Below are 24,962 nucleotides of genomic sequence, written 5' to 3'. Positions count from 1 at the left end.
CTTCAAGGTCATTGTGCTTTCATAAATACCTTTGGCTGTCCTGGCTTGTTTCAAAGTCAGATGATGTTGAGCTTGAGATTTTTCCAGGCTGAAAGCTTTCATCCAGTGGGTCTACAGGCTCTGCACTACGAAAGCTTGTGTCAAGGTCATCGTCATCAACATTAGGATTAGTCTGTGGGACACACAGTAGTCAGTGATAAGCCAACATTTTACTACTTTGTACCCATCAATACACACTCAATCAAGGTACTATATCCACCCACCCCCCACATGTCAATAGATCATGCATACTAACTATCCCCTCCTTACTGATATCACATTTTTTCCAATTTAGACTTCAAGCCTTGCATGAACAATCAACTAAGCCTCTATAAAATAGATACCTACAGTAGAAGTTGTAGCCTACTTGTAAACACACCAACTATGACAAGACACAGACCGTGTTAATGCCTACTACCAGTATATTTATTTACTCATCATGGAAAGATTTTGTCGATTTTAGAAGGTGACTTACACTAGTTCCTGGTGCTGCGCTTGATTTTGCTGTTGATGGGATTGGACTCTAAATAGAACACACAACATTAGTCACGTTAGCCTCTGCGGTAGTAAGTTAGCTAGCTAACGTAACCTGAAGAAGCTAACGTTAGCTTGCAAAGTTACTAATCACATCGCCAGATAGCAGCTGGCTAACTACCTTGATATGTTTTGGAATGTCTAGCCAGCGTATTATGAAAGCTAGCTAGATTCTGGTTTTGATAAACACGTGTAGTTAGCTAGGTAACGTTAGCTACGTTACCTCAGCTTGACTACTTTTCTGCTACGCTGATTTTGGCTGATCGGATGCCTTCCTCTTTGAAGTTAAGGGGAAAATCGATGGACTAGCATCACTTTTCAACATTCGATGACATGGCAACTCCATCAGTTATGACTTCAGTTATGTTTTGAAATCCTCTGGCTGAAAGTTCTGGATACAAGCACAGGCATTTTGATAGTTGGATACACCTCCACGAGGAGGTTCTCCATGTCCTGAAATTGCTATGAATTTTGGATATTGTGGTTTGCTTACATCCAGGAAATGCAGCTGGCCTGTTTCTACTGGTGAGATGCAGAAACACTTGTATTTGTGTGTAGTGATACAACTCAAAACTTTTATAATGCATATGATACTGTATATTTAACATATTAATGTACATACGTATTCAAATAGAGCAGCGGGGAAATTGTCATTTAATGATGGTGGGAATGCCAGTCAGGGCGACCTCTGTATTTTTGCTGTGTGTCATCAGCATAAAAGTGAAAGCCCAGTCCGTGTTTCCTCAAGATATTTCCCAGTGGCAGCATGTAGATACAAAACAGTAGTGTCCCTATGACCGAGCCTTGAGGGACCCCTGATGGACCACCACTGTGTCTGACCTACTAGGGCCGAGGGCTACAAACATGGAGTTATCAGTGTCTGACAGGCCCAGGAGCTTCTCCATGCTGACCAGCAGAATGGCCTGGCTGACAGTGTCAAATGCTGCACTGAGGTCCAGCAATAGGAGGATGCTGGCAGCCCCAGAGTCAGCATTCATCAGGAGCTCATTGGTGATCCTTACCAAGGCACTGTCTGTGCTGTGTCTAGCTCTGAAACCGACTGGAAGGGCTTGAGTAGGTTGTGAGTGGCCATATGGTGTTTTGAATTGACTAGACACAACACGTTTGAGTAGCTTACTCAGGAAGGGCAGGTTGGAGATAGGCCTGTAGTTCTGGAAGTTGTCAGGGTCAGATCCAGGCTTTTTAAGTACTGGTGTGACTGCTGTGAGTTTGAGCTGAGGAGGGACATATACAGTGGTAAGGGAAATGTTGATGATTTCCAAGAAAGGTTCCAGAGCATGTAAGCAGGTCTTCAGAAAGGAGGTGAGGATAGGGTCGAGTGGGAAAGTGGTGGGCCTCATTGTCCTAACCAGCTTGGTTACATCAGCTGCAGTGACTGTGGTGGAGAACCTTGACTCAGGGATCATAGGACTGGGTAGATCAACTACAAGAGCTGGAGATGATAGGGTGGTATTATTGATCTTTTCAATGTTGCTTGGGAAGAAGCAAAGGTGTTTATTGCACCGTTTTGGGGAGGCTGAGATAGAAGTGATGTTTACAGGTTGGGGGAGCTTGATTAGAGTAGAGAACAGCACCCGGAAGTTACCACTGCCATTGCTGATCAGTTGGGAGTAGTAAGATGTCTGAGCTGCCTGGCCTGTCTGGATGTCTGGCCTGTTTGTAGTCTTTTTCTGATGTTGTGCATACATCACATACATCATTCTAGATGACGGACAGTTGCTTTGAGACAGCGTAGCTCCTCAGTGTACCAGGGAGAATATTTGGAGGAAGACACTAGGCGGGTTTTCAAAGGAGAAACTTCATCCAGTATGGAAGCCAATGCAGTTTTGTGTTGAGCCACAGAGTCAGTAACTGGCAGGTTGGAGGTTACCACCTCATCGTCCTTGCCTTCTGCATTTTGTTTGTGGGATCCCGTATTGAAAGAGGCTGTTCTTAAACTCCTTACACAAGGTATGTTTTAATCTGTGCAAAACCTCTGAGGAGTCCTTATGAAGATTGCTGCCATTTCTGAATATTGTGGTCCTGCCTTTGGTCCAGTAGATGGTAGATGAGATGCATTGAATTTGCATGAGATGATGATCTAGGAAGATCTAACTAGGCTGGTATTTGAATCCAAACAATTAGCTAGTTGATTGGAGAAGAGAAGTAGCCAAATACAGGGCTGCCAACTTTTGAAGAAATTTTAGAGTGAGATTTGCTATGTGAAATTCATTGGCACATCCTCTAGCAAGGGGGCTTGGGTGTCCTCACCCAGGAAAATGTTACTGTTTTAAAGCTAATTTCCTGTGATTTTACAAATTTTGACATGGCTTAGGCCTATGAGCAGGGGGGATTTTTTCTCTCCAAAAAAATCCATGGGTCAGGTGTATTCGGGATGCTTTGAACTTTGTTATTTTGAGATTTATGAGGGATGAAAAATAAAGTATGCTCATATTATTTTTGCAATTTTTGTTTTAGGTGGTTTGGTACTTTATTCAGACAGTAATGAAATGGGGAGACAGGCAAATGGGATAAACCGTGGGAAGGTTGGAAGCAGGGATTGAACCCTGGTCTCATGTCGACAGTTGTATGCGATGGGTAGTGTTACCGCTACACCAAGGCTCTGCACAGGAAATACTAATATTAATGGTTGATGGGATTGGGTAACCAAATCATAGATGGCAGTCGCCTTGCTTTAAAGTTAAGAACACAAACATTTTCTAATTTGGGTGAACTATCTCTTTAAAAGAGGGATGGAAGAAAATCCTGCTTGCTCTCAATGAGGGTTGTTATAACAATTCATTTCTCTAAATCACCGAACCTAATGAATATCAATATTCAAAACTGTCCATGAATGGCTGCAAAAATGCATAGCCTCATATAATTCATTTGAAGACACTAATAGGCTTATTAGATTTCAAATATGTGTCACATTCGTCATTCGAAGGAGACCAAGGTGCAGCGTGGTATGCTTACATTCTAATTTATTAAAATAATGAACAAACTAACGAAACGTGAAGCTAATATGAATAGGGCAGACAGGCAACTAAACGTAGAACAAGATCCCACAAACACCAAAGGGGAATGGCTACTTAAATAGATCCCCAATCAGAGACAACGATAAACAGCTGCCTCTGATTGGGAACCATATCAGGCCACCATAGACATACAAATCATCTAGACCTACAAAAATCCTAGACATACAAAAAGCCCTAGACAATGCAAAAACTAGTGTACTCACCCTAGTCACACCCTGACCTAACCAAAATATAAAGAAAACAGAGATATCTCAGGTCAGGGCGTGACAATATGTGATTACACTGGCAATATTGGGAAGAATCGGGATAATAAAATAAGTGTGGGGAACAAAAGTAATGTTCTTGCTGACAAGCAGTATAACTACACTATATTTTAGCTCATTGTTAAGAATAAGAATTGTTCCACTGATTAGGTAAATAAAGTAAATGCAAAATAATATCGTCTGAAGACAAGACGACCCTACACTCTTACCAAATTATTTATTCAATTTACACTTTTGGGTTTGCAATCTGACAAAATTATTTTCATAGTTACAAATCTGTAGGTCCGTCTACTGCCTTTTCGTTGTCACAGCCTAAATGCCAATCACCAAACGAGGGGACTAATGCAAGTGTGGATTAAATCGACTTTAGTACATGCTGTCAAAAGGCTGCATTCTGCAATAGGGATGGGAGTAACAGCAACCTAATTATGTTGACAACATTGTACATAAAATATCTCTTCTTTGCTGCTCTTTTTAGTTTTATAAGCTCAGCTGAGAACGTTCTCTCTCCATTCAGCTTCACTCTAATCTTAAGGGGTGTTTCTTTAAAACGCACATCCAATCCCCATGATCCCTTACATACTGTAACTAGACCAATCATATTCTTCAATGTGTCGCAGTTCACAGTGCTGTGCAGATTCACCACTTTCAAAATTATTTGGAGCACAGTTGAAAAGTTAACGCATTGAATTAATTAGAAAATATAACCAGTACTTTTCAGTGTGTGAGATATGAGGTGTGGCGTGAGAATAGGGTCAAATGCGCGTCTCTCTTGGCCAATGCGTGAAAGTTGGCAGCACTGCAAATATGTCAGCTAATTTAATGATGATGATTAAAAACAATTGATTCCTGTGTTCTATACTTGATAAGCTATCAAAAACTAAAGGTTGTTAAAAAATAATGTGCATTAAAAACACCTAACAAATAATAATTATGGATAATTTTGCAGGAGGAAACTACCAAGGCAGCCACTAGGCACCATGGCAAACATGGAACCCCTAGTTGCCAGTTAGGTAATGCAACATTTACAGCAACTTCCAGGCAACTAACTGCCATTAAAGGGATACTTTGGGATTTTGGCAATGAGGCCCTTTATCCACTTCCCCAGAGTCAGATGAACTCGTTGATACCATTTTTAGGTCTATGTCCATCATGAAGGATGTTAGAGGTAGTTTTGTGAGCCAATGCTAACTAGCGTTAGCGCAATGACAGGAAGTCTGCATCTGCTAGACTTCCAGTCATTGCTCCAAAACACTGATAATCTGCTGCTTTTATGATTTCTTGCACATGTTCAAGGCCCCCTGTATCAGAGGCAACAAAGCAACCCCACAGCATCATCAAACCTCCCATATAAGAGGTAGCTTTTTCTTTGAATCTTTCAGTTGGTTATTGGTAAACATAGGAGGACCCCACTGCTGAAAATGCATGTAATATCTTATGATATAAATGGTCATACAGCATGTGTTATAGCAACAGTAAAGAGTACATAACACAAGAGCCAATGACAACAGGTTGAACAGTCATCTATTTTAGAATACCTGTTATTTTTTAATAAATTGTTTTTATTGTAAAAGGTATAAAAAAAATCTGCCAAATCAAAATCAATATTAGTCTTTCATTTTTACATTACAATCACCTTTGTAATGATTTATTTTTTCTTTGCAAACAAAACAGACAAAACACCACCTACAAGCCCCACCCATCAGTCCAAAATGACTCCACATCCATACTCTTTCTGCCGTATGTCCATGTCATCCATAGACATGTCCCACATACTATTTCCTTTTCTGTGCGCATGAGTGGCAGTACAATCTCTGATGTGCTGCAATATTTGCAACATCTACATGTCACAAACTCGTCACTCATCACATAAACCGTGCTATCCCTCCAAGACTCCTGTCTCACCGTAGATGGAATTACCATCTGTTGGCTCTGTTTTTCTGCGGCATGGCTTAGGCATCAGAGGCGGAGACTCGAAGTAAACATTGGGAATCAGATGAAGACTCTTCATCTGCAACGTCAAGCTCAATATCCGAGCCTCCATCCGGCTCCAACTCATATAAATTCTGCAGCATTTGCAATGCTGTCAGTGCGTCCATTCGTTTGGTTCGTCTTTCCAATGTGCGCTACACACATTGTGGGTTGTATTCAGTGTCTGATTTGACTCTCCAAGGTGAAATTATATACAATTTCCAGCCATTCGTAATAAAATTATTAGACCGCCCAGAATTCTTCATCATCATTACACTATTACACTTCATCATCCTCATAATTCACTTCATTGAAGTCACATGCACCATTATCAGAATCCATCTGGTTTTTATCGCCCATTCATCCATTGACGACAGAATAGCATATTTTAAGTTTATTATGTTACTAATTTTTGCTTAGTAGCTAGTGGTCATGTGCTGACTGCAATGACAGCACGGATATCCTTGGAAAAAGTGAAATATGGAAACAGCTGCACTATTTGATAAAAGTAAGTGTCATAGAATCTGCAGAATTTGGACTTTCTGAGACTATATAGAAATATAAATGTTTTCCCTGCATGTGACTCTGAAGGAGGATTTGATAAAGTAATGCTCCTTTCCTTGCATCTGTCAATTACAAGGTGAATCCATCTTTTCTATATACAATTTTATAGGCCAATTTGATAGGCCTAACTGATAGGCCTAAGAATTGTCACTCATCAAATTATTTAATCTTGTCTATAGGCTAACTCTCATGTGTGAAATTAGTATCGGTATAGTTTATGGTGTTATTTCTATGGGCCGGCTGTGCAGGCTGACTGGGATCGTTTGTTTCCCGCTCATCAACCTAGATAGAGTCAAGGATATGTTTAGCATTATTCTGAAGGCCTACTGCAACACGTAGCATGTTTTAGTTTTCCTTACAATACATTTGATCAGTAGTAGAGTTACATTAAATAAAACAGTCCCGTAACGGCTTATTTTTTACAAAGTAAAACGTCAATCAACCAACCTGCAAGGCGCGGTCAAATGATTTGCTGCTGAAAAATAGGCACAACACAACCTCATCATTACACTATTGTCTTTCTGAATTAAAGCAACCTCTTCATCCTGCTTATCATTCAGTTAGGCCCAATTTAAATTCAATTGTGAAGTAAGATGCACAATTATCGCCCATTCATCCATTTGTCATTCATTCAGTGAGGAGAGAGAGGGAGACGCATTAGCACCTGGCTGGGTACCAATGTCCTTACAGCACATTATCTTGGCGGGTTAAGTTGGGAATAGGTGTGTAAAAAATAGTAAAAAGGCTCTAAATACTTTTCTGTTTGCTTATTTGACAGAATTTTGAAATCACAATGTAAAATACAAACATTTAGGAAAAGTAAGGGAAGGAGCAGGGCACTGCTTTTTTCGGGGGCCACCTTTTCTTTTACTTACAAAATCAAACGTCAGTGGCCGTTGGCCTATGGCGGTTCTAGTGTTAAACATTTGAACAAGGCCAGAATATAATTTATTGGATCACTTACATACAATAACACAACATCTGCATATAATGACAGTTTCTGCTCATCTGAACCAGAATTTGGCCTTACAGTAGACGTTGATATGGTGAATCTCCTTTAAGCCCAGGAAGCAGCCATTCAACCTGCCGTTCACCAGCTTTTCAAAGCTTAATAATGTCAAATTACATTTGTTATTCACCAAATATGGAGTTTCGATCAGCGACTATCGTCATTTACTGCTGTCACAGCTGGTATGTACTCTCCTCCCACTCCCCCCTCTCTCTGGTGTCATGTTGCTGTCTGAGGGACTGCAACAGGTGGAAACTGACCTTCAACCTTTTGGCAGCGTTGCTGGACGCTCCGAGGACCTCTGACTGAGCTCTGAAGTTTATGTCTACAATACCATAACATGCCATTTAGAACTCCCACACACACAGATGTCTACTCATGCTCACAACACACTCCCTCTCCTCTGTTTCAGGTGGGATAAACAGGTGATCTCGGTGCGAGAGGCTAAGGCTCTGCCCAAGTCAAATAGTCTAGAGTGGAGAGACAAGTTCATCTGTGTGGAAGGTAGGTCAGACCAGACCTGAAAGGTCAATCACTTCTAACCATGACACTGACACCAAGTTGCCTCCCACACAGTTGTGTAGTGACTGTGTAAAAAACATTATTACCATGATGTAATGTCTCCCCTTTTAGATCATCTTCTTATATTGACACCTAGGGGCTAGACTTGTGCTACAAAACATGATTGTGCAATACATGCTGGTGCAATACATTTGGTTCTTGCTAAATCAGTGTCAATGTTTTAACGTGGCATCTGTCCCAACTGAAATGTTGTCTCTCCATTGTTGCTCTCTCAGAGCCATTTGATGGCACCAACACAGCCAGGGCAGTCCATGAGAAGGTCAAGTTTGATGCCATCAAAGCACAGTTCGCTGAGGTAGACTTAGGGAACGTTTCACTGTGGTTATTTTCCTTCCACATTGCAAATCCACAATTTTGCTTTGAGAACCTGGGGCATCCCAAATCTAACCCCACCCCTCTCACTCTCTCTAGTCGTGGCAAATACTCCAGCTGAGAAAGGATCTCAACTTCATCCTCCCAATCAGAAACACCATTCAGAGATGAGGAGGAGGATCTGTGAGTGACTCAGCTGTACAGAGGAAATCTGCCTGGTCTGTCCTGGGCCTTTCTGCTGGGTTGTACAGTCTCCGTCTCCCTCCTCAGCATGCCAAAGCCCTAACATTCAGACTCTTCACGTTCTCCTGACTCACCTGCCAATGTTACGGACACAGAGGAGAAATAAAAGAAAGTATAACCTCTGATATTTGAAGAGGATACATGAGATTGCTGCTAAAGTGTGTGTGACCTGAAGTATTGCTGCTGCCTCGCATAGGGGCCGATTCAGACTTAGTAAATTTCTCTTTCTTAGGCACGCTTTTCCTACGCACTTCTCAGTAGTTGGTATTCAGACTTCAGGCATGTAACGAGGTTTGGGGGGGTTCCCTTGCGCGCACTAAATAAATGGAATTCAACTCCAGAAAACATACCAATTTGATCAGGGAGTTTTTGTTCAGTCATACTGAATAAAAATATAAACGCAACATGCCTCAATTTCAACAATTTTACTGAGTTACAGTTACTTTAAAGGAAATCAGTCAAAATAAATAAATCAATTTGGCCCTAATCTATGGATTTCACATGACTGGGCAGGGGCGCAGCCATGGGTGGTCCTGGGAGGGCATAGGCCCACCCACTTGGGAGTCAGGCCCAGCCAATCAAAATCAGTTTTTCCCCTCAAAAGGGCTTTATTACAGACAGAAATAATCCTCAATTTCATCAGCTGGCTTGTTGGCTAGTCTCAGACGATCCCGCAGCTGAAGAAGCCGAATGTGGAGGTCCTGGGCTGGCGTGGTTACACGTGGTCTGCGGTTGTGAGGCCGGTTGGACGTACTGCCAAATTCTCTAAAACGGTGTTGGAGGCGGCTTATGGTAGAGAAATTAACATTTCATTCTCTGGCAACAGCGCTGGTGGACATTCCTGCTGTCAACATGCGAATTGCACACTCTCAAAACTTGAGATATCTGTGGCATTGTGTTGTGTGACAAAACTGTACATTTTAGAGTGGCCTTTTATTGTCCCCAGCACAAGGTGCACCTATGTAATGATCATGCTGTTTAAACATCTTATTGATATGCCACACCTGTCAGGTGAATAGATTATCTTGGCAAAGGAGAAATGCTCACTTAGAGGGATGTAAACAATTTTGTGCACAAAAATGGAGACAAATAAGGTTTTTGTGTGTATGGAAAATGTCTGTCATCTTTTATTTAAGCTCATAAAACATGGGACCAACACTTTACATGTTGCATTTATATTTTTGTTTAGTATCATTAATCTGTTCATTTCTCTAAAGCAATCTCTTTAAATATGGTGTACCTTTAATTTGAATTTGATCGGCACAAGACTTGAATGTAGACTATGGCGAATGCGTTCAGAATATAGAAGCCATTAAAACCTATACTGTGGGGAGAACAAGTATTTGAGACACTGCTGATTTTGCAGGTTTTCCTACTTACAAAGCATGTAGGGGTCTGTAATTTTTTTATCATAGGTACACTTCAACTGTGAGAGACGGAATCTAAAACAAAAATCCAGAAAATCACAATGTATGATTTTTAAGTAATTAATTTGTATTTTATTGCATGACAATTATTTGATCACCTACCAACCAGTAAGAATTCTGGCTCTCACAGACCTGTACGTTTTTCTTTAAGAAGCCCCCCTGTTCTCCACTCATTACCTGTATTAACTGCACCTGTTTGAACTCGTTACCTGTATAAAAGACACCTGTCCACACACTCAATCAAACAGACTCCAACCTCTCCACAATGGCCAAGACCAGAGAGCTGTGTAAGGACATCAGGGATGCAATTGTAGACCTGTACAAGGCTGGGATGGGCTACAGGACAATAGGCAAGCAGCTTGGTGAGAAGGCAACAACTTGGCGCAATTATTAGAAAATGGAAGAAGTTCAAGATGACGGTCAATCACCCTCGGTCTGGGGCTCCATGCAAGATCTCACCTCGTGGGGCATCAATGATCATGAGGAAGGTGAGGGATCAGCCCAGAACTACACGGCAGGACCTGGTCAATGACCTGAAGAGAGCTGGGACCACAGTCTCAAAGAAAACCATTAGAAACACACTATGCCGTCATGGATTAAAATCCTGCAGTGCACGCAAGGTCCTCCCGATCAAGCCAGCGCATGTCTGAAGGCCCGTCTGAAGTTTGCCAATGACCATCTGGATGATCCAGAGGAGGAATGGGAGAAGGTCATGTGGTCTGATGAGACAAAAATAGAGCTTTTTGGTCTAAACTCCACTCGCCATGTTTGGAGGAAGAAGAAGGATGAGTACAACCTCAAGAACACCATCCCAACCGTGAAGCATGGGGGTGGAAAAATTATTTGGGGATGCTTTTCTGCAAAGGGGACAGGACGACTGCACCGTATTGAGTGGAGGATGGATGGGGCCATGTATCGCAAGATCTTGTTAGAGCATTGAAGATGGGTCGTGGCTGGGTCTTCCAGTATGACAACAACCCGAAACACACAGCCAGGGCAACTAAGGACTAAGGAGTGGCTCTGTAAGAAGCATCTCAAGGTCCTGGAGTTGCCTAACCCAATAGAAAATCTTTGGAGGGAGCTGAAAGTCCGTATTGCCCATTGACAGCCCCGAAACCTGGAGGATCTGGAGAAGGTCTGTATGGAGGAGTGGGCCAAAATTTCCGCTGCAGTGTGTGCAAACCTGGTCATGAACTACAGGAAACATATGATCTCTGTAATTGCAAACAAAGGTTTCTGTACCAAATATTAAGTTATGCTTTTCTGATGTATCAAATACTTATGTCATGCAAATTAATTTCTTAAAAATCATACAATGTGATTTTCTGGATTTTTGTTTTAGATTCCGTCTCTCACAGTTGAAGTGTACCTATGATAAAAGATGACAGACCCCTACATGCTTTGTAAGTAGGAAAACCTGCAAAATCAGGAGTGTATCAAATACTTGTTCTCCCCACTGTACATATTTGCCTCAATTTCAGAACCCATGGGTAGATTTACACATTTATGTTTAGGGAATAATCATGAATCCTACTTAATGGAAAAATGTTGCCTTTTACGTGCAAATGAAGAAAGGTGGTTTGATTCATTGTGAAACCTGCTACATTCAGATCATCAATGGTAACGTTGGAAGTAATGTAGCCTACAAAATAATTATAATATGTAGAATAGTATACAGCAATATCATATAATAAATATTCCCTAATTGCCCGCATTGATCATTGAACTGTTTGATGGCAAGTACAAAGTCTTGCGGCATTCATCAAGTTCAAAGAAACAGTTTGAATTGAATTATTTATTTTTACTACAATTTGTATTTGGCCTTCATTAAATAGTATCCACTATTATTTGACCCTCTGCCAAAACCACAAGGACGCCCTTACAGTGGAAAGAACTAAAGTTAGGCTGCAAACATTAAATTGGGAGTTAAATATATGTGGTTATGGTCGCTACCCACAGTTGCTTATAATATTTAACATAGGCTATTCATTTAATCCCTGCAAGTTATAAGGCCATACAATTAAAATTCTTCATAATGGCACAGCATTTCATACTTCACTGTGGGAAAGGGGCATAAATAGGCCTACCTGTCATGTTTATATATTTTTCAGATTCCTTCCATTCATCTGCAGCAATCATAAGGTAAAGTAGATCTAAAACAATTGTTATTTAGACTTTATGTATAATCCCCATATCCAAACGGATTACCTAGCTCTTGTCAATAGCTCTTATCATATCATTTATTTGATCTGCACCCCAAACGGATACCTTGCTGGCACTGGCATTTCCCCCAAGCTTAAATTCAAGGTCAGAATACGCTTAGACAGAAAAGTGCATAAAAAGGTAATAAAGTACATTTACGAGCGTGTAACTCTGGTCTGAATTGTCCCCTTAGATAAGAGCGGACCCTGACAGAAAACATAGCTATGATAATATCCCTTTCTTCACCCCACTCTATTTTCATCTCCATCTCTTTCTCTCCTCTGTGTCTGCCCTTGCACATGGAATTGTAATGATCTGTCCTAAGGTTCTCCTTGAACTGTGTTCTACTTCCTCTGCTCTTTACATACCATGGGGGACCTGTCCTCCCAAGATCAAAGGTCAAACCCTTGGTCAAGAACACATCTCGGAACCTCCAGTCAGCTCTCTAATGTTAGCTCCTCAGCACCTGTATGTTTCCAGCTTATCTATGATTATCTATAACATTGACAATGTTGTTGGGCGAAGTACCAATCCTTGGTAGAATGCATATTAGAATGTTATTATCATGGAACATTGTCATTCTGCTGTCATTATTCTGTTGTCAGTATGACAATAGGTAGAGGTAATGTCTGCAGAAGTGCTTTTGTGGGAATAACAACAAAGAAATCCATTTGGGATTCTAGGCTATGATGGCATGTATGAGCACCCAGCAAACCAAAGTTGGTTCTGTGAAAGTTCCCAGAACATTCATTAGGTTGCGGTAAATGTTCTCATAATACAAAAACTGTCCCGTTGTGCTGATGATTATACAATATTTGTATAAAACATTCACCTGAGATTGCAAGAACATTCGCAGAACACATTTAGTCTGCTTTTTAAAGGTTCCCAGAATGTGGGAACAGTCTGGTGGGACATTGTGGGGACATCAGAAAAGATGTGTTCCCAAAAAACAAAACCTGTCCAGATGATTATACAATGTTTATATTAGTTTGCAAGAACGTTCCCAGAACACATTTCTTATGTTATTTAAAAGTTCTTAAAACATTTCTTTAGATTGTGGGAACATTGAGGGATATGACAAGATGGGTTCCCAAAACAGAAAATCTGTCCATTTGAAATGTCATTCTTACAATGTTTGTATCAGGGTGCACAAAACTTTCCCTTGATGTTCATTGAATGTTATTTATATGTTCTCAGAATGATCAAATTCAGTTTTGAACAGTCCATGGAGGTTTCTTTCATGTGTTGGTGTTCTCTTACTGTTGACAAAGTTAGTTGTACAACAATCCATGTAGAAACACATCTGGCAATTAATTGTAATTATATGACAATTTATTGTACAAACAGTTCTGCCATAGTCTCAAGCGGGGATCGGACCTGGGAGCGTTATCCCTGGAATTAATCCATAGCACCATTGGGAAGGGACTAACATACAGTTAAAGCAATTTACACCTTTACTCTGACTTCCAGATTGTGGTCTTTATCTTTGCATACAGTACCTGTCAAAAGTTTGGACACCTACTCATTCAAGAGTTTTTCTTTATTTTTTACTATTTTCTACATTGTAGGATGATAGTGAAGACGTCAACACTGAAATAACACATACTAATTCAGGTAGTAATGAAAAAATTGTTAAACAAATCAAAATATTTTTTTCATTTAAGATTCTTCAAATTAGCCACCCTTTGCCTTGATGAGCTTTGCACACTCTTGGCATTCTCTCAACCAGCTTCACCTGGAATGCTTTTCCAACCATCTTGAAGGAGTTCCCACATTTTCTGAGCACTTGTTGGCTGCTTTTCCTTCACTCTGCGATCCAACTCATCCCAAACCATCTCAATTGGGTTGAGGTCAGGTGATTGTGGAGGCCAGATCATCTGATGCAGCACTCCATCACTCTCCTTCTTGGTCAAGTAGCTCCTACACAGCCTGGAGGTGTGTTGGGTCATTGTCCTGTTAGAGAAAAATAAATTATAGTCCCACTAAGTGCAAACCAGATGAGATGGCATATCGTTGCAGAATGCTGTGGTAGACATACTGGTTAAGTGTGCCTTGAAATCTAAATAAATCCCTGACAGTGTCACCATGAAACATTACAGGAGCATTCTGCTAATGTTGATGGATGTGTGTTTTAAAATCCCAGCCCCCGTCCCCGCAGGAGGCCTTTTGCCTTTTGGTAGGCCGTCATTGTAAATAAGAATATGTTCTTGACTGACTTGCCTAGTTAAATAAAGATTAAATACATTTTTAAAAAGCAGCCCCACATCATCACACCCCCTCCTCCATGCTTCAAGGTGCGAACCACACATGTGGAGATCATCCATTCACTTACTCTGTGCGTCTCACAAAAACACTGCGGTTGGAGCCAAAAATCTCAAATTTGGACTCATCAGACCAAAATACAGATTTCCACCTGTCTAATGCCCATTGCTCGTGTCTCTTGGCCCATGTAAGTCTCTTCTTCTTATTGGTGTCCTTTAGTAGTGGTTTCTTTGCAGCAATTAGAACATGAAGGCCTGATTCACCCAGTCTCCTCTGAATAGTTGATGTTGAGATGTGTCTGTTACTTGAACTCTGTAAAGCATTTATTTGGGCTGCAATCTGAGGCTACTAACTGCTAATCTGAGGCTGCTAACTCTAATGAACTGGGTCTTCCTTTCCTGTGGCGTTCCTCATGAGAGCCAGTTTCATTATAGCGCTTGATGGTTTTTGCGACTACTTGAAGAAACTTTTGAAATTTTCCAGATTGATGGACTGTCGTTTCTCTTTGCTTATTTGAGCTGTTCTTGCCATAATATGGACTGGGTCTTTTACCAAATAGGGCTATTTTCTGCATACCAACACTACCTTGTCACAACACAACTGATTGGCTCAAACGCATTAAGGAAAGAAATTCCACAATTTAACAACCTCTTGATACTCCCCATCCCGGATCCGGGATCGTGAATAAAGCCTCAGGCTCATTAGCATTTTGCAACGTTAACGATTTCTGAAAATCGCAAATAAAATGAAAATAATGCGCCTGCTCTCAAGCTTAGCCTTTTCTTAACAACACTGTCATCTCAGATTTTCAAAATATGCTTTTGAACCATAGCAATTCACTAATTTGTGTAAGAGTATGCAAAGCTAGCTTAGCATTTTGAGTAGCATTTAACACGCAACATTTTCACAAAAACCAGATAACCAAATAAATAAAATCATTTACCTTTGAAGAGCTTCGGATGTTTTCAATGAGGAGACTCTCAGTTACATAGCAAATGTTCAGTTTTTCCTGAAAGAATCTTTGTGTAGGAGAAATCGCTCCGTTTTGTACATCACATTTGGCTACCGAAACGAACCGAAAATTCAGTCACCAACAACTTCAAACTTTTTCCGAATTAACTCCATAATATCGACCGAAACATGGCAAACGTTGTTTGGAATCAATCCTCAAGGTGTTTTGTCACATATCTCTTCATTGATATATCGTTCGTGGAAGCCTGCTTTCTTCTCTGAATTCCATGGAAAAATACTTGCAGCTGAGGTTTGAGCACCAATTTCGGCGCAGGACACCGGGCGGACACCTGGTAAATGTGGTCTCTTATGGTCAATCTTCCAATGATATGCCTACAAATACGTCACAATGCTGCAGACACCTTGGGGAAACGACAGAAAGGGCAGGCTCATTCCTCGCATTCACAGCCATATAAGGAGACAATGGAAAACGGAGCCTCAAAAATCCTGCTGATTTCCTGGATGCCGTTTCATCTTGGTTTTGCCTGTAGCTCACGTTCTAGGGCACGCACAGAGAATATCTTTGCAGTTCTGGAAACGTCAGAGTGTTTTCTTTCCAAAGCTATCAATTATATACATAGTCGAGCATCTTTTTGTGACAAAATGTCTTGTTTAAAACGGGAACGTTTTTCATCCAAAAATGAAATAGCGCCCCCAGAGTTACAAGAGGTTAACATGGCAGACCTGTTAATTGAAATGAATTCCAGGTGACTACCTCATGAAGCTGGTTAAGAGAATGCCAAGAGTTTGAAAAGCTGTCATCAAGGCAAAGGGTGGCTACTTTGAAAAATCTCAAATATAAAATATATTTGGATTTGTTAAAAAAAATGGTTACTACATGATTCCATGTGTTATTTCATAGTTTTGATGTCTTCACTATTATTCTCCAATGTAGAAAATAGTAAAAATAAAGAAAACCCTTGAATGAGTAGATGTGTCCAAACTTTTGACCGGTACTGTATATACGAAGACATATGACCATAGTTTGGATCATAATTAAAGTATTTCAATACAAAGGGAAATCCACGGGAAACATTAGGATCCTGGTGGCGTAGCAGACTCAGTAGCCTACAGGGCTTGACGATGTTCAAATCTATTTGATTACCATTCTTTATAAAAGCTATAGTTATGTTTGGACAGTACCCTAATAAAATCTAATGATGTAAGAAGATTGAAATGCCATTTCTTTAAAAGTTTAGCAACTTAATATAATAGTGTTACAACACACATCAATATTAGCAGCACTTCAATAGCAATGTTTTCAAAACTACTTCCATTATCATTGACGTATGTTTTTAGAACAATTCTAGATCATCATGTCATAATCTTTAAAGAATACCTTCATAAGAGTCTCGCAGGAATGTTTCTTGTTGTTATAGGTGTTAGTATTAATATCATCCCAACATTACCTGATTAATAAATAAAAAATAGTTTTTTTAGAACAATTTATATTGCTCAACAGGGAAGGTTATTAGGACCATAATGTCACACTATAACTTTATGAGACCGTTGTAGGAATATTCCCTCCTTGCTGTTATGTGTTTGAATAACATATCCATCAACATTAGCAGAATGCTATTGTAGTGTTTCCTCAGAACCACTTCTATTGCTCCCACATTTTGTTGCGGCAGTATGTTCTAAGAACATTAACGGGTAATTGTGTTATCCCTGGCAAGCTAATGAGATCCTTAGTGTAATGTTCTTTGATAGTTTTTAGAACATTCCAACAATTTATTTTAATTTTTTATTCGTAGAAAATAATATTTGGTGATCAAAAAAATGCTTTGAATTTTTGTGGGACATTATCATTCTCAAATCTCTAAACCTAACTAGAACTTCATAAGAATGTTAGCTAATGTTCTGGGAATGTTCCCGGTTTGCTGGGCTGTTGGTTGTTATAAATACATATCATAGGTTGTTAAATACAGGATCTTAATTTGACCACCCTGTTGTAGGATATTTTTTCCTGCGCCATAGGAAATTAAAACTTTTATTTTATTTAAGGTTAATAAAATGCTTCTAAAGTTTGTAATTTCCACTTTAAAATGTCAGACTTGTTTTTGCTCAAACAAAATTTTTATCAACCGATACAAAATGTACCATTAATTATAATCCACATAGTAATTCACACTTCCTGTTGCTGCAGGATTATTTTCCTGCTGTGAGAAACTGGTCAAATTAAGATTCTATACCTGGATCGGTGTCTCGGTTGACATATCCATTAATGTCAGGGAAATGTTCTAGTAATGTTCTCTTATAACCAATTTAATTGAACCCAGACATGACCGCTGAAGAATGTTTAGGGAGCGTTATTGGAACCATCATGTCATAACGTCACACTATAACATTATGAGAGCATTGTGGGAATATTCCCTGCTTGTTGCTATGGGTGTTTTTAATTTAATTACATTGCCTTCAACATTAAGAGAATGTTCCTGTAATGTTTCCTCAGAACCATTTCTATTGCTCTCACATTTTGTTGCAGCAGTATGTTCTAAAAATATTTATTTTACATTGTTATTAACTGGAAACCTAATGAGAACGTTTGAAGAATGTTCTGTGGTGGATGTTACAGCTGTTATGCACAACGTTTTAACTTTAGTAGAACATCCTAAGGACATTTTTAAATGTTTTATTCAACAACAAAAAAACATGTTATCATCCTAATGTTATATAAAATCCTAACTAGAATTTAATGGGAATCTTAGCTAATGTTCTGGGAATGTTCCCGGTTTGCTGGGAAGCTTTATGTATTTTTCAAATTAGTTAATTATATTGGGGAAATTCTAAGACATTTCTGTTCAAACCCTATATTTTCCTATGATTGGATTGCTGTGTCTGATTCAGCGACTAGTTTTGTTCTTCTAAACATTGACAGTCACTCATATTTGATCAGTTAACTGCTAGACAGACCAGTGCGACAATCTACTCTCACCTCGACGTGAGTATAGCTACTTTTATTGGTAATATTTTGTTAATGTGGTTCCTTGTGACTTTTTGTACTGAACACACTTTCAATGTTTTATTTAAGTGATAAGTAAAATTGTGTCCCTGCGTATTTCATTGGAATGAAATGTTACCTGAGGCTGAGACCTCTAGGTTCCCTGACCCTTGTTAGTTTGTCTCTGTGATTTTAATGCCGAATTACATTTGTTTTATGACCAGTGCATAGTGTTGGCATGAGGAGGGACACGGTGTTAGTTAGACATAGCTATGTGTGCATGTATGTTTGTTCAGGCCTGTGCTACAAGGGGGTACAGTGCCTATATTTAACCCAGCCACGGAGAATCTAGTCTTAAAGGGATAGCTGCAAGATTTCGTCAATTAGCCCTTTATACTCACACCTGTATACAGGTTTAAAATGGCAGGTTTGGGCACTGATAAGCACCTAAATTGGAATGCAGTGGTTATACAGTAACATGCTATAAATTATAACAGAGCTCAGGCTCTGCGTTTCACAGCGCTGTATGGGTTTTGACTGACAGCCGTTTTGAACTTGAGCACCACACACGACAAGAAGTAGCTCCCTTCCCTCCTGCTAATTGGGCAACTATTAAAACATTTTTGTTGTCCGAGTCAGGGACTCGGATAACAAAACTCGATGTACACTGAACAAAAATACAAACGCAACATGCAACAAATTCAAAGATTTTACTGGTACAGTTCATACAGTATAGGGAAATCAGTCAATTCAAATTTCTGTTCATTAGACCCTAATATATGGATTTAAATGACTTGGAAAACAGATGCATCACAGATAGGGGCGTGGTTCAGAAAACCAATCAGTATCTGATGTGACCACCATTTGTCTCATTTAGCATGACAGAGAGTTGATCAGACTGTTGATTTTGGCCTGTGGAATGGTGTCCTACTCCTACTCCTCTTCAATGGCTGTACAAAGTAGCTGGATATTGGTGGGAACTGGAACAAACAGTTGTACACAGTGATCTAGAGCATCCCAAACATGCTCAATGAGTGACATGTCTGGTGAGTAAGCAGGCCATTGAAGACCTGGGACGTTTTCAGCTTCTAGGAATTGTGTACAGATCCTTGTGACATTGGGCTGTGCATTATCATGCTGAAACATGAGGTGATGGTGGCGGATGAATGCTACAACAATGGGCCTCAGGATCTCATCACGGTGTCTGCATTCAAATTGCCATCAATAAAATGTGTTTGTTGTCCGTAGCTGATGCCTGCCCATGCCAAAACCCCACTGCCACCATGGGGCACTCTGTGTCACAACGTTGACATCAGCAAACTGCTCCCCCACACAACCCCATACTTGCTGTCTGTCATCTGCTCAGTACATTTAAATCCGGGATTCGTCCATGAAGAGCACACTTCTCCAGCGTGCCAGTGGCCATCAAAGGTGAGCATTTTCTTGCTGAAGTCGTTTACGATGCCGGTCAAGACCCCGGTGAGGATGACGAGCACGCAGGTGAGCTTCCCTGAGAAGGTTTCTGACAGTTTGTGCAGAAACTCTTCAGTTGTGCAAACCCACAGTTTCATCAGCTGTCCGGGTGGATGGTCTCAGATGATCCCGCAGGTGAAGAAGTCAGATGTTAAGGTCCTGGGCTGGTGTGGTTACACATGGTCTGCGGTTGTGAGGCAGATTGGATGTACTGCCAAATTATCTAAAATAACGTTGGAGGTGGCTTATGGTAGAGACATTTACATTTCATTCTCTGGCAACAGTTCTAGTGGACATTCCTGCAGGAATCATGCGAGTTGCACACTTTACATTTACATTTAAGTCTTATCCAGAGCGACTTACAAATTGGTGAATTCACCTTATGACATCCAGTGGAACAGCCACTTTACAATAGTGCATCTAAATCATTTAAGGGGGGGGGGTGAGAAGGATTACTTTATCCTATCCTAGGATAGGATAAACTTGAGACATCTGTGGCATTGTGTTGTGCTACAAAACTGCACAGTGTTAGTTAGAGTGGCCTTTTATTGTCCCCAGCACAACCTGCACCTGTGTTATGTTCATGCTGTTTAATCAGCTTCTTGATATGCCACACCTGTCAGGTGGATGGATTATCTTGGCAAAGGAGAAATGCTCACTAAGAGGGATGTTGCAATTATATTTTGGTTCCATATATTTTGAAAGATGACACATTGAGGATTATAATTAATACCACTTTGATGCCAAACACCCATGAGTCCAAATTTGCACTTCACATTTCCATATCACAAAACTGATATTGATGTACAATTACTAGATGACATGGCGTCATACCCTGAACTATGTTTGTCTTATGAAGAAAATTTGCCTCGGAACACGCACCTGATTGCATGCATGACTCCTTTCTATGCGCACCAAAATGACGATCTGTTTCTCTGAATTATTTTATAACTTACCTAGTCATGTTGGCAATAGAACAAGCTTTCAAATGTGTATTTATTATGGATCCCAAGGCAGCAGCAACTGTTCCTGGGGTCAGGCAAAATTAAGGCAGTTATACCATTTTAAAAACATTACAATACATTCACAACACATTGTGTGCCCTCAGGCTCCAACTCTACTACCACATATTTACAAATCCATGTGTACGTGTGTATATAAACTCAGCAACAAAAAAACATCCTCACTATCAACTGCGTTTATTTTCAGCAAACTAAACATGTGTAAATATTTGTATGAACATAACAAGATTCAACAACTGAGACATAAACTGAACAAGTTCCACAGATATGTGACTAACAGAAATGGAATAATGTGTCCCTTAAAAAAGGGGGGGTCAAAATCAAAAGTAACAGTCAATGCAGCTGGTGGCCACACCAGATACTAAGTACTGCAGTGCATCTCCTCCTCATGGACTGCACCAGATATGCCAGTTCTTGCTGCGAAATGTTACCCCACTCTTCCACCAACGCACCTGCAAGTTCCCGGACATTTCTGGGGGTAATGGCCCTAGCCCTCACCCTCCGATCCAACAGGTCCCAGACATGCTCAATGGGATTGAGATCTGGGCTCTTTGCTGGCCAAGGCAGAACATTGACATTCCTTTCTTGCAGGAAATTACGCACAGAACGAGCAGTAGGCTGACTGCATTGTCATGCTGGAGGGTCATGTCAGGATGAGCCTGCAGGAAGGGTACCACATGAGAGAGGAGGATGTCTTCCCTGTAACGCACAGCGTTGAGATTGCCTGCGATGACAACAAGCTCAGTCCGATGATGCTGTGACACACCGCCCAGACCATGTCGGACCCTCCACCTCCAAATCGATCCTGCTCCAGAGTACAGGCCTTGGTGTAACACTCATTCCTTCAACAACAAATGCGAATCCGACCATCACCCCTGGTGAGACAAAACCACGACTCGTCAGTGAAGAGCACTTTTTGCCAGTCCTGTCTGTTCCAGCGATGGTGGGTTTGTGCCCATAGGAGACGTTGTTACCAGTGATGTTTGGTGAGGACCTGCCTTACAACAGGCCTACAAGCCCTCAGTCCAGCCTCTCTCAGCCTATTGCGGACAGTCTGAGCACTGATGGAGGGATTGTGCGTTCCTGGTGTAACTCAGGCAGTTGTTGTTGCCATTCTGTTCCTGCACCGCAGGTGTGATGTTCGGATGTACCGATCCTGTGCAGGTGTTGTTACACGTGGTCTGCTACTGCAAGGACTGTCAGCTGTCCGTCTTGTCTCCCTGTAGCGCTGTTTTTGGCATCTCACAGTATGGACATAGCAATTTATTGCCCTGGCCATATCAGCAGTCCTCATGCCTCCTTGCAGCATGCCTAAGGCACGTTCACGCAGATGAGCAGGGACCCTGGTTATCTTTCTTTTGGTGTTTTTCCGAGTCCGTAAAAAGACCTCTTTTGTGTCCTAAGTTTTCATAACTGTGACCTTATTAATTGCCTACAGTCTGTAAGCTGTTAGTGTCTTAACGACCATTCCACAGGTGCATGTTCATTCATTTTTTATTGTTCATTGAACAAGCATGGGAAACAGTGTTTAAACCCTTTACAATGAAGATCTGTGAAGTTATTTGGATTTTTATGAATTATCTTTGAAAGACAGGGTCCTGAAAAAGGGACATTTCTTTGTTTGCTGAGTTTAGTACATGTGCTATCGTGTGTGTATATGCATGTATCTGAGCCTATGTTTGTGTTGCTTCACATTTTCCAACTGTTCCATAAGGTGTATTTTTATCTGTTTATTAAATCGAATTTTACTGCTTGCATGAGTTACTTGATGTGGAATAGAGTTCCATGTAGTCATGGCTATATGTAGTAATGTGCACCTACGATAGTCTGTTCTGGACTTGGGGACTGTGAAGAGACCTCTGGTGGCATGTCTTGTGGGGTATGCATGGGCGTTCGAGCTGTGTGCCAGTAGCTCAAACAGACAGCTCGGTGCATTCAACATGTCAATAGCTCTCACAAATACAAGTAGTTTGAGCCAGGAGAGATTGACATGCATATTATTAATGTTAGCGCTCAGTGTAAATTTAAGGGCTGTTCTGAGTCAATTGTAATTTTTCTTTGTGGCACCTGACCACACGACTGAACAGTAGTCCAGGTGCGACAAATGGACCTGGCTTGTTGATAGTGCTGTTAAGGAAGAGCAGTGATTTATTATGGAGAGACTTCGACCCATCTTAGCTACTGTTGGATCAATATGTTTGGACCATGACAGTTTTACAATCCAGGGTTACTCCAAGCAGTTTAGTCACTACAACTTTCTTAATTTCCTCATTGTTCATTACAAGATTTAGTTGATATTTAGGGTTTAGTGAATGATTTGATTTCACAGCAGTTTAGATGGTACAATGATTATCAACACAATACTAGTTTATTTTGTAACATAAACTGAAATTAGGCAAACTATTAAAGTTTTAGCCATCAGGAAATGGCGGAGTGATTTCTACAGTGCAACTTTTAAAGACAAAAAAAGTCACCTGATTTCACCTTTTTATTTTTTAGAGATACCATTTGTATATCTCTGAGTGTAGTTGAAGGAAGTAAAAAAATAGTTTTGCGAGCAATTGCTAACTAGCGTTAGCGCAATGCCTGGAAGTCTCCCAGAACAGCTAGCATGCTCGCACTATCCCTTTAAACTCACACTGACCCTGATCCATGCCTCCACTAGAACACTGTGGCACTGTGACCCACTTAAAGCTATTTTAGTGTTATGACCATGTCATGTTTCTAACCAGGACCCACCATTTGGAGGACATTGATTTATAATTCCCTCTGTGTTGTTGCACACAGGGAGCAAACTTACACAGCTTTAGATACTGTAGGCACTGTATCTTAGGGAACAGTTGTTGCAGTGAGTGACATGTTACGTCTCTGTCTGAGGGTGTTGTTGTAGGTCCACAAACTGAAACACAGGGGGCAGAAAGACACAGTGCCCTGTCTCACACTCCTCACCCCTCTGTCCCTCTCTTTCAGCCTATATCTTCTCTCCATCTCTCTCCCCTCCCCTCTCTCCCTTTCACTTAGCCCTCTCCTGTCTCGCTCTGTCCCTCTCTGTCAGTCTATTTCCAGTGCTAGCTGCGTCAGGCGAATAGCTCCCAGCTTGGAATGACACAAATAGGAAGAGGGACTCCAATCCTCTAAGAGGGTCAGATACCAACAGAAAAATAACAAGAAACTTTAGAAAACATCAGGAACTACGGAAAAATACTGAAACCTGCTAAAGGAACCTGCTATAAACTACAAAAATGGACTCTGATATGGCGTTGACGGAATTACAGGAGCATGAGTTGCCAGAGGCCATCGTTCAGGAGGATGAAGACGACGTGGAGGAACTCAGGAACAGGTGCTTGAATTTCAGCTAAGTGCTTCACTGTCTTACTGTGCTCTGGAGCACACACACACACACACACACCACTCTACAACACTAGGACAATTAGTGCTCTATTAATTCAGATCCGCTTTAGCCGACATCCGTATAGCTATTGTTTTGGTCGTGTCGGAGGTGAAACTGCGTTAGAGCTGTCAAATCCACAAGCGACTCCTGTCATTATACCTAAAGCGGACATTGCCAATGGCTGCACAGAGTCACATTACGAGAAATCGTATGCAGGCTTGTTTACAAGTTCGAACACTGGAAAGCGATTTAGGCTGATAGAAAACCTTAATTATTTTGTTTAATGATTTTCAATTTGAGCATCATTATTTCTATATAGCCTACATTTTCTCATTCTGAACTGTGTGGCTTTGTGACAATGATCAAGAGCAGCTGCTCACCGATTTGACAACTCCCATGCAGTTACATCTCAGACACCACCAAAACATCAGTATGCGGGTGTCAATGATCACCAGTTAACACTTGATCTAATTGAATCTAGGCCTTACACTATCACACAGTTTAGTGCTTTACTCTCTAATTAGGTTATCCTGAATATTGCAACTGTAGCTACATAGATAGTTGTCACGCAGCCCCAGTCACGATGATGTTCGGGGACACTAGCCTTCCCAGTTTTGATCTACTGTGGACAGAGCGAGTGCTCAGTGCATATAGGATCATTTGTTATACAGCTTTTCT

The 24,962-nt window shown here is 40.7% G+C and overlaps 2 protein-coding genes across 4 annotated transcripts in view; both read left to right on the top strand.

The window, feature by feature from the left end:
• Nucleotides 1-9,718, top strand: part of tent2 (terminal nucleotidyltransferase 2) — a 37,673-nt gene extending 27,955 nt beyond the window's left edge. The window contains exons 13-15 of the mRNA XM_064974722.1: nt 7,831-7,922; nt 8,216-8,295; nt 8,412-9,718. Of these exons, the coding sequence (XP_064830794.1) occupies nt 7,831-7,922; nt 8,216-8,295; nt 8,412-8,483 (244 nt within the window). The 3' untranslated portion in view covers nt 8,484-9,718. The remainder of the gene's footprint in view (nt 1-7,830; nt 7,923-8,215; nt 8,296-8,411) is intronic.
• Nucleotides 9,719-23,876: 14,158 nt separating this feature from the next.
• Nucleotides 23,877-24,962, top strand: part of cmya5 (cardiomyopathy associated 5) — a 61,053-nt gene continuing 59,967 nt past the window's right edge. For all 3 annotated transcript variants that reach the window (XR_010456569.1, XM_064974699.1, XM_064974711.1), the window contains exon 1: nt 23,877-24,233. Coding sequence is in view for 2 of the 3 variants with exons in the window: in XM_064974699.1 (XP_064830771.1) it covers nt 24,136-24,233 (98 nt within the window). In the remaining variant the exon portion in view is untranslated. The remainder of the gene's footprint in view (nt 24,234-24,962) is intronic.

The sequence above is a fragment of the Oncorhynchus masou genome, chromosome 1 (genome assembly GCF_036934945.1).
Source record: "Oncorhynchus masou masou isolate Uvic2021 chromosome 1, UVic_Omas_1.1, whole genome shotgun sequence".
Classification (NCBI taxonomy): Eukaryota; Metazoa; Chordata; class Actinopteri; order Salmoniformes; family Salmonidae; genus Oncorhynchus; species Oncorhynchus masou.
The sequence above is the reverse complement of the archived record's forward strand: the minus strand, read 5'-3'. Positions and strand labels throughout refer to the sequence as shown.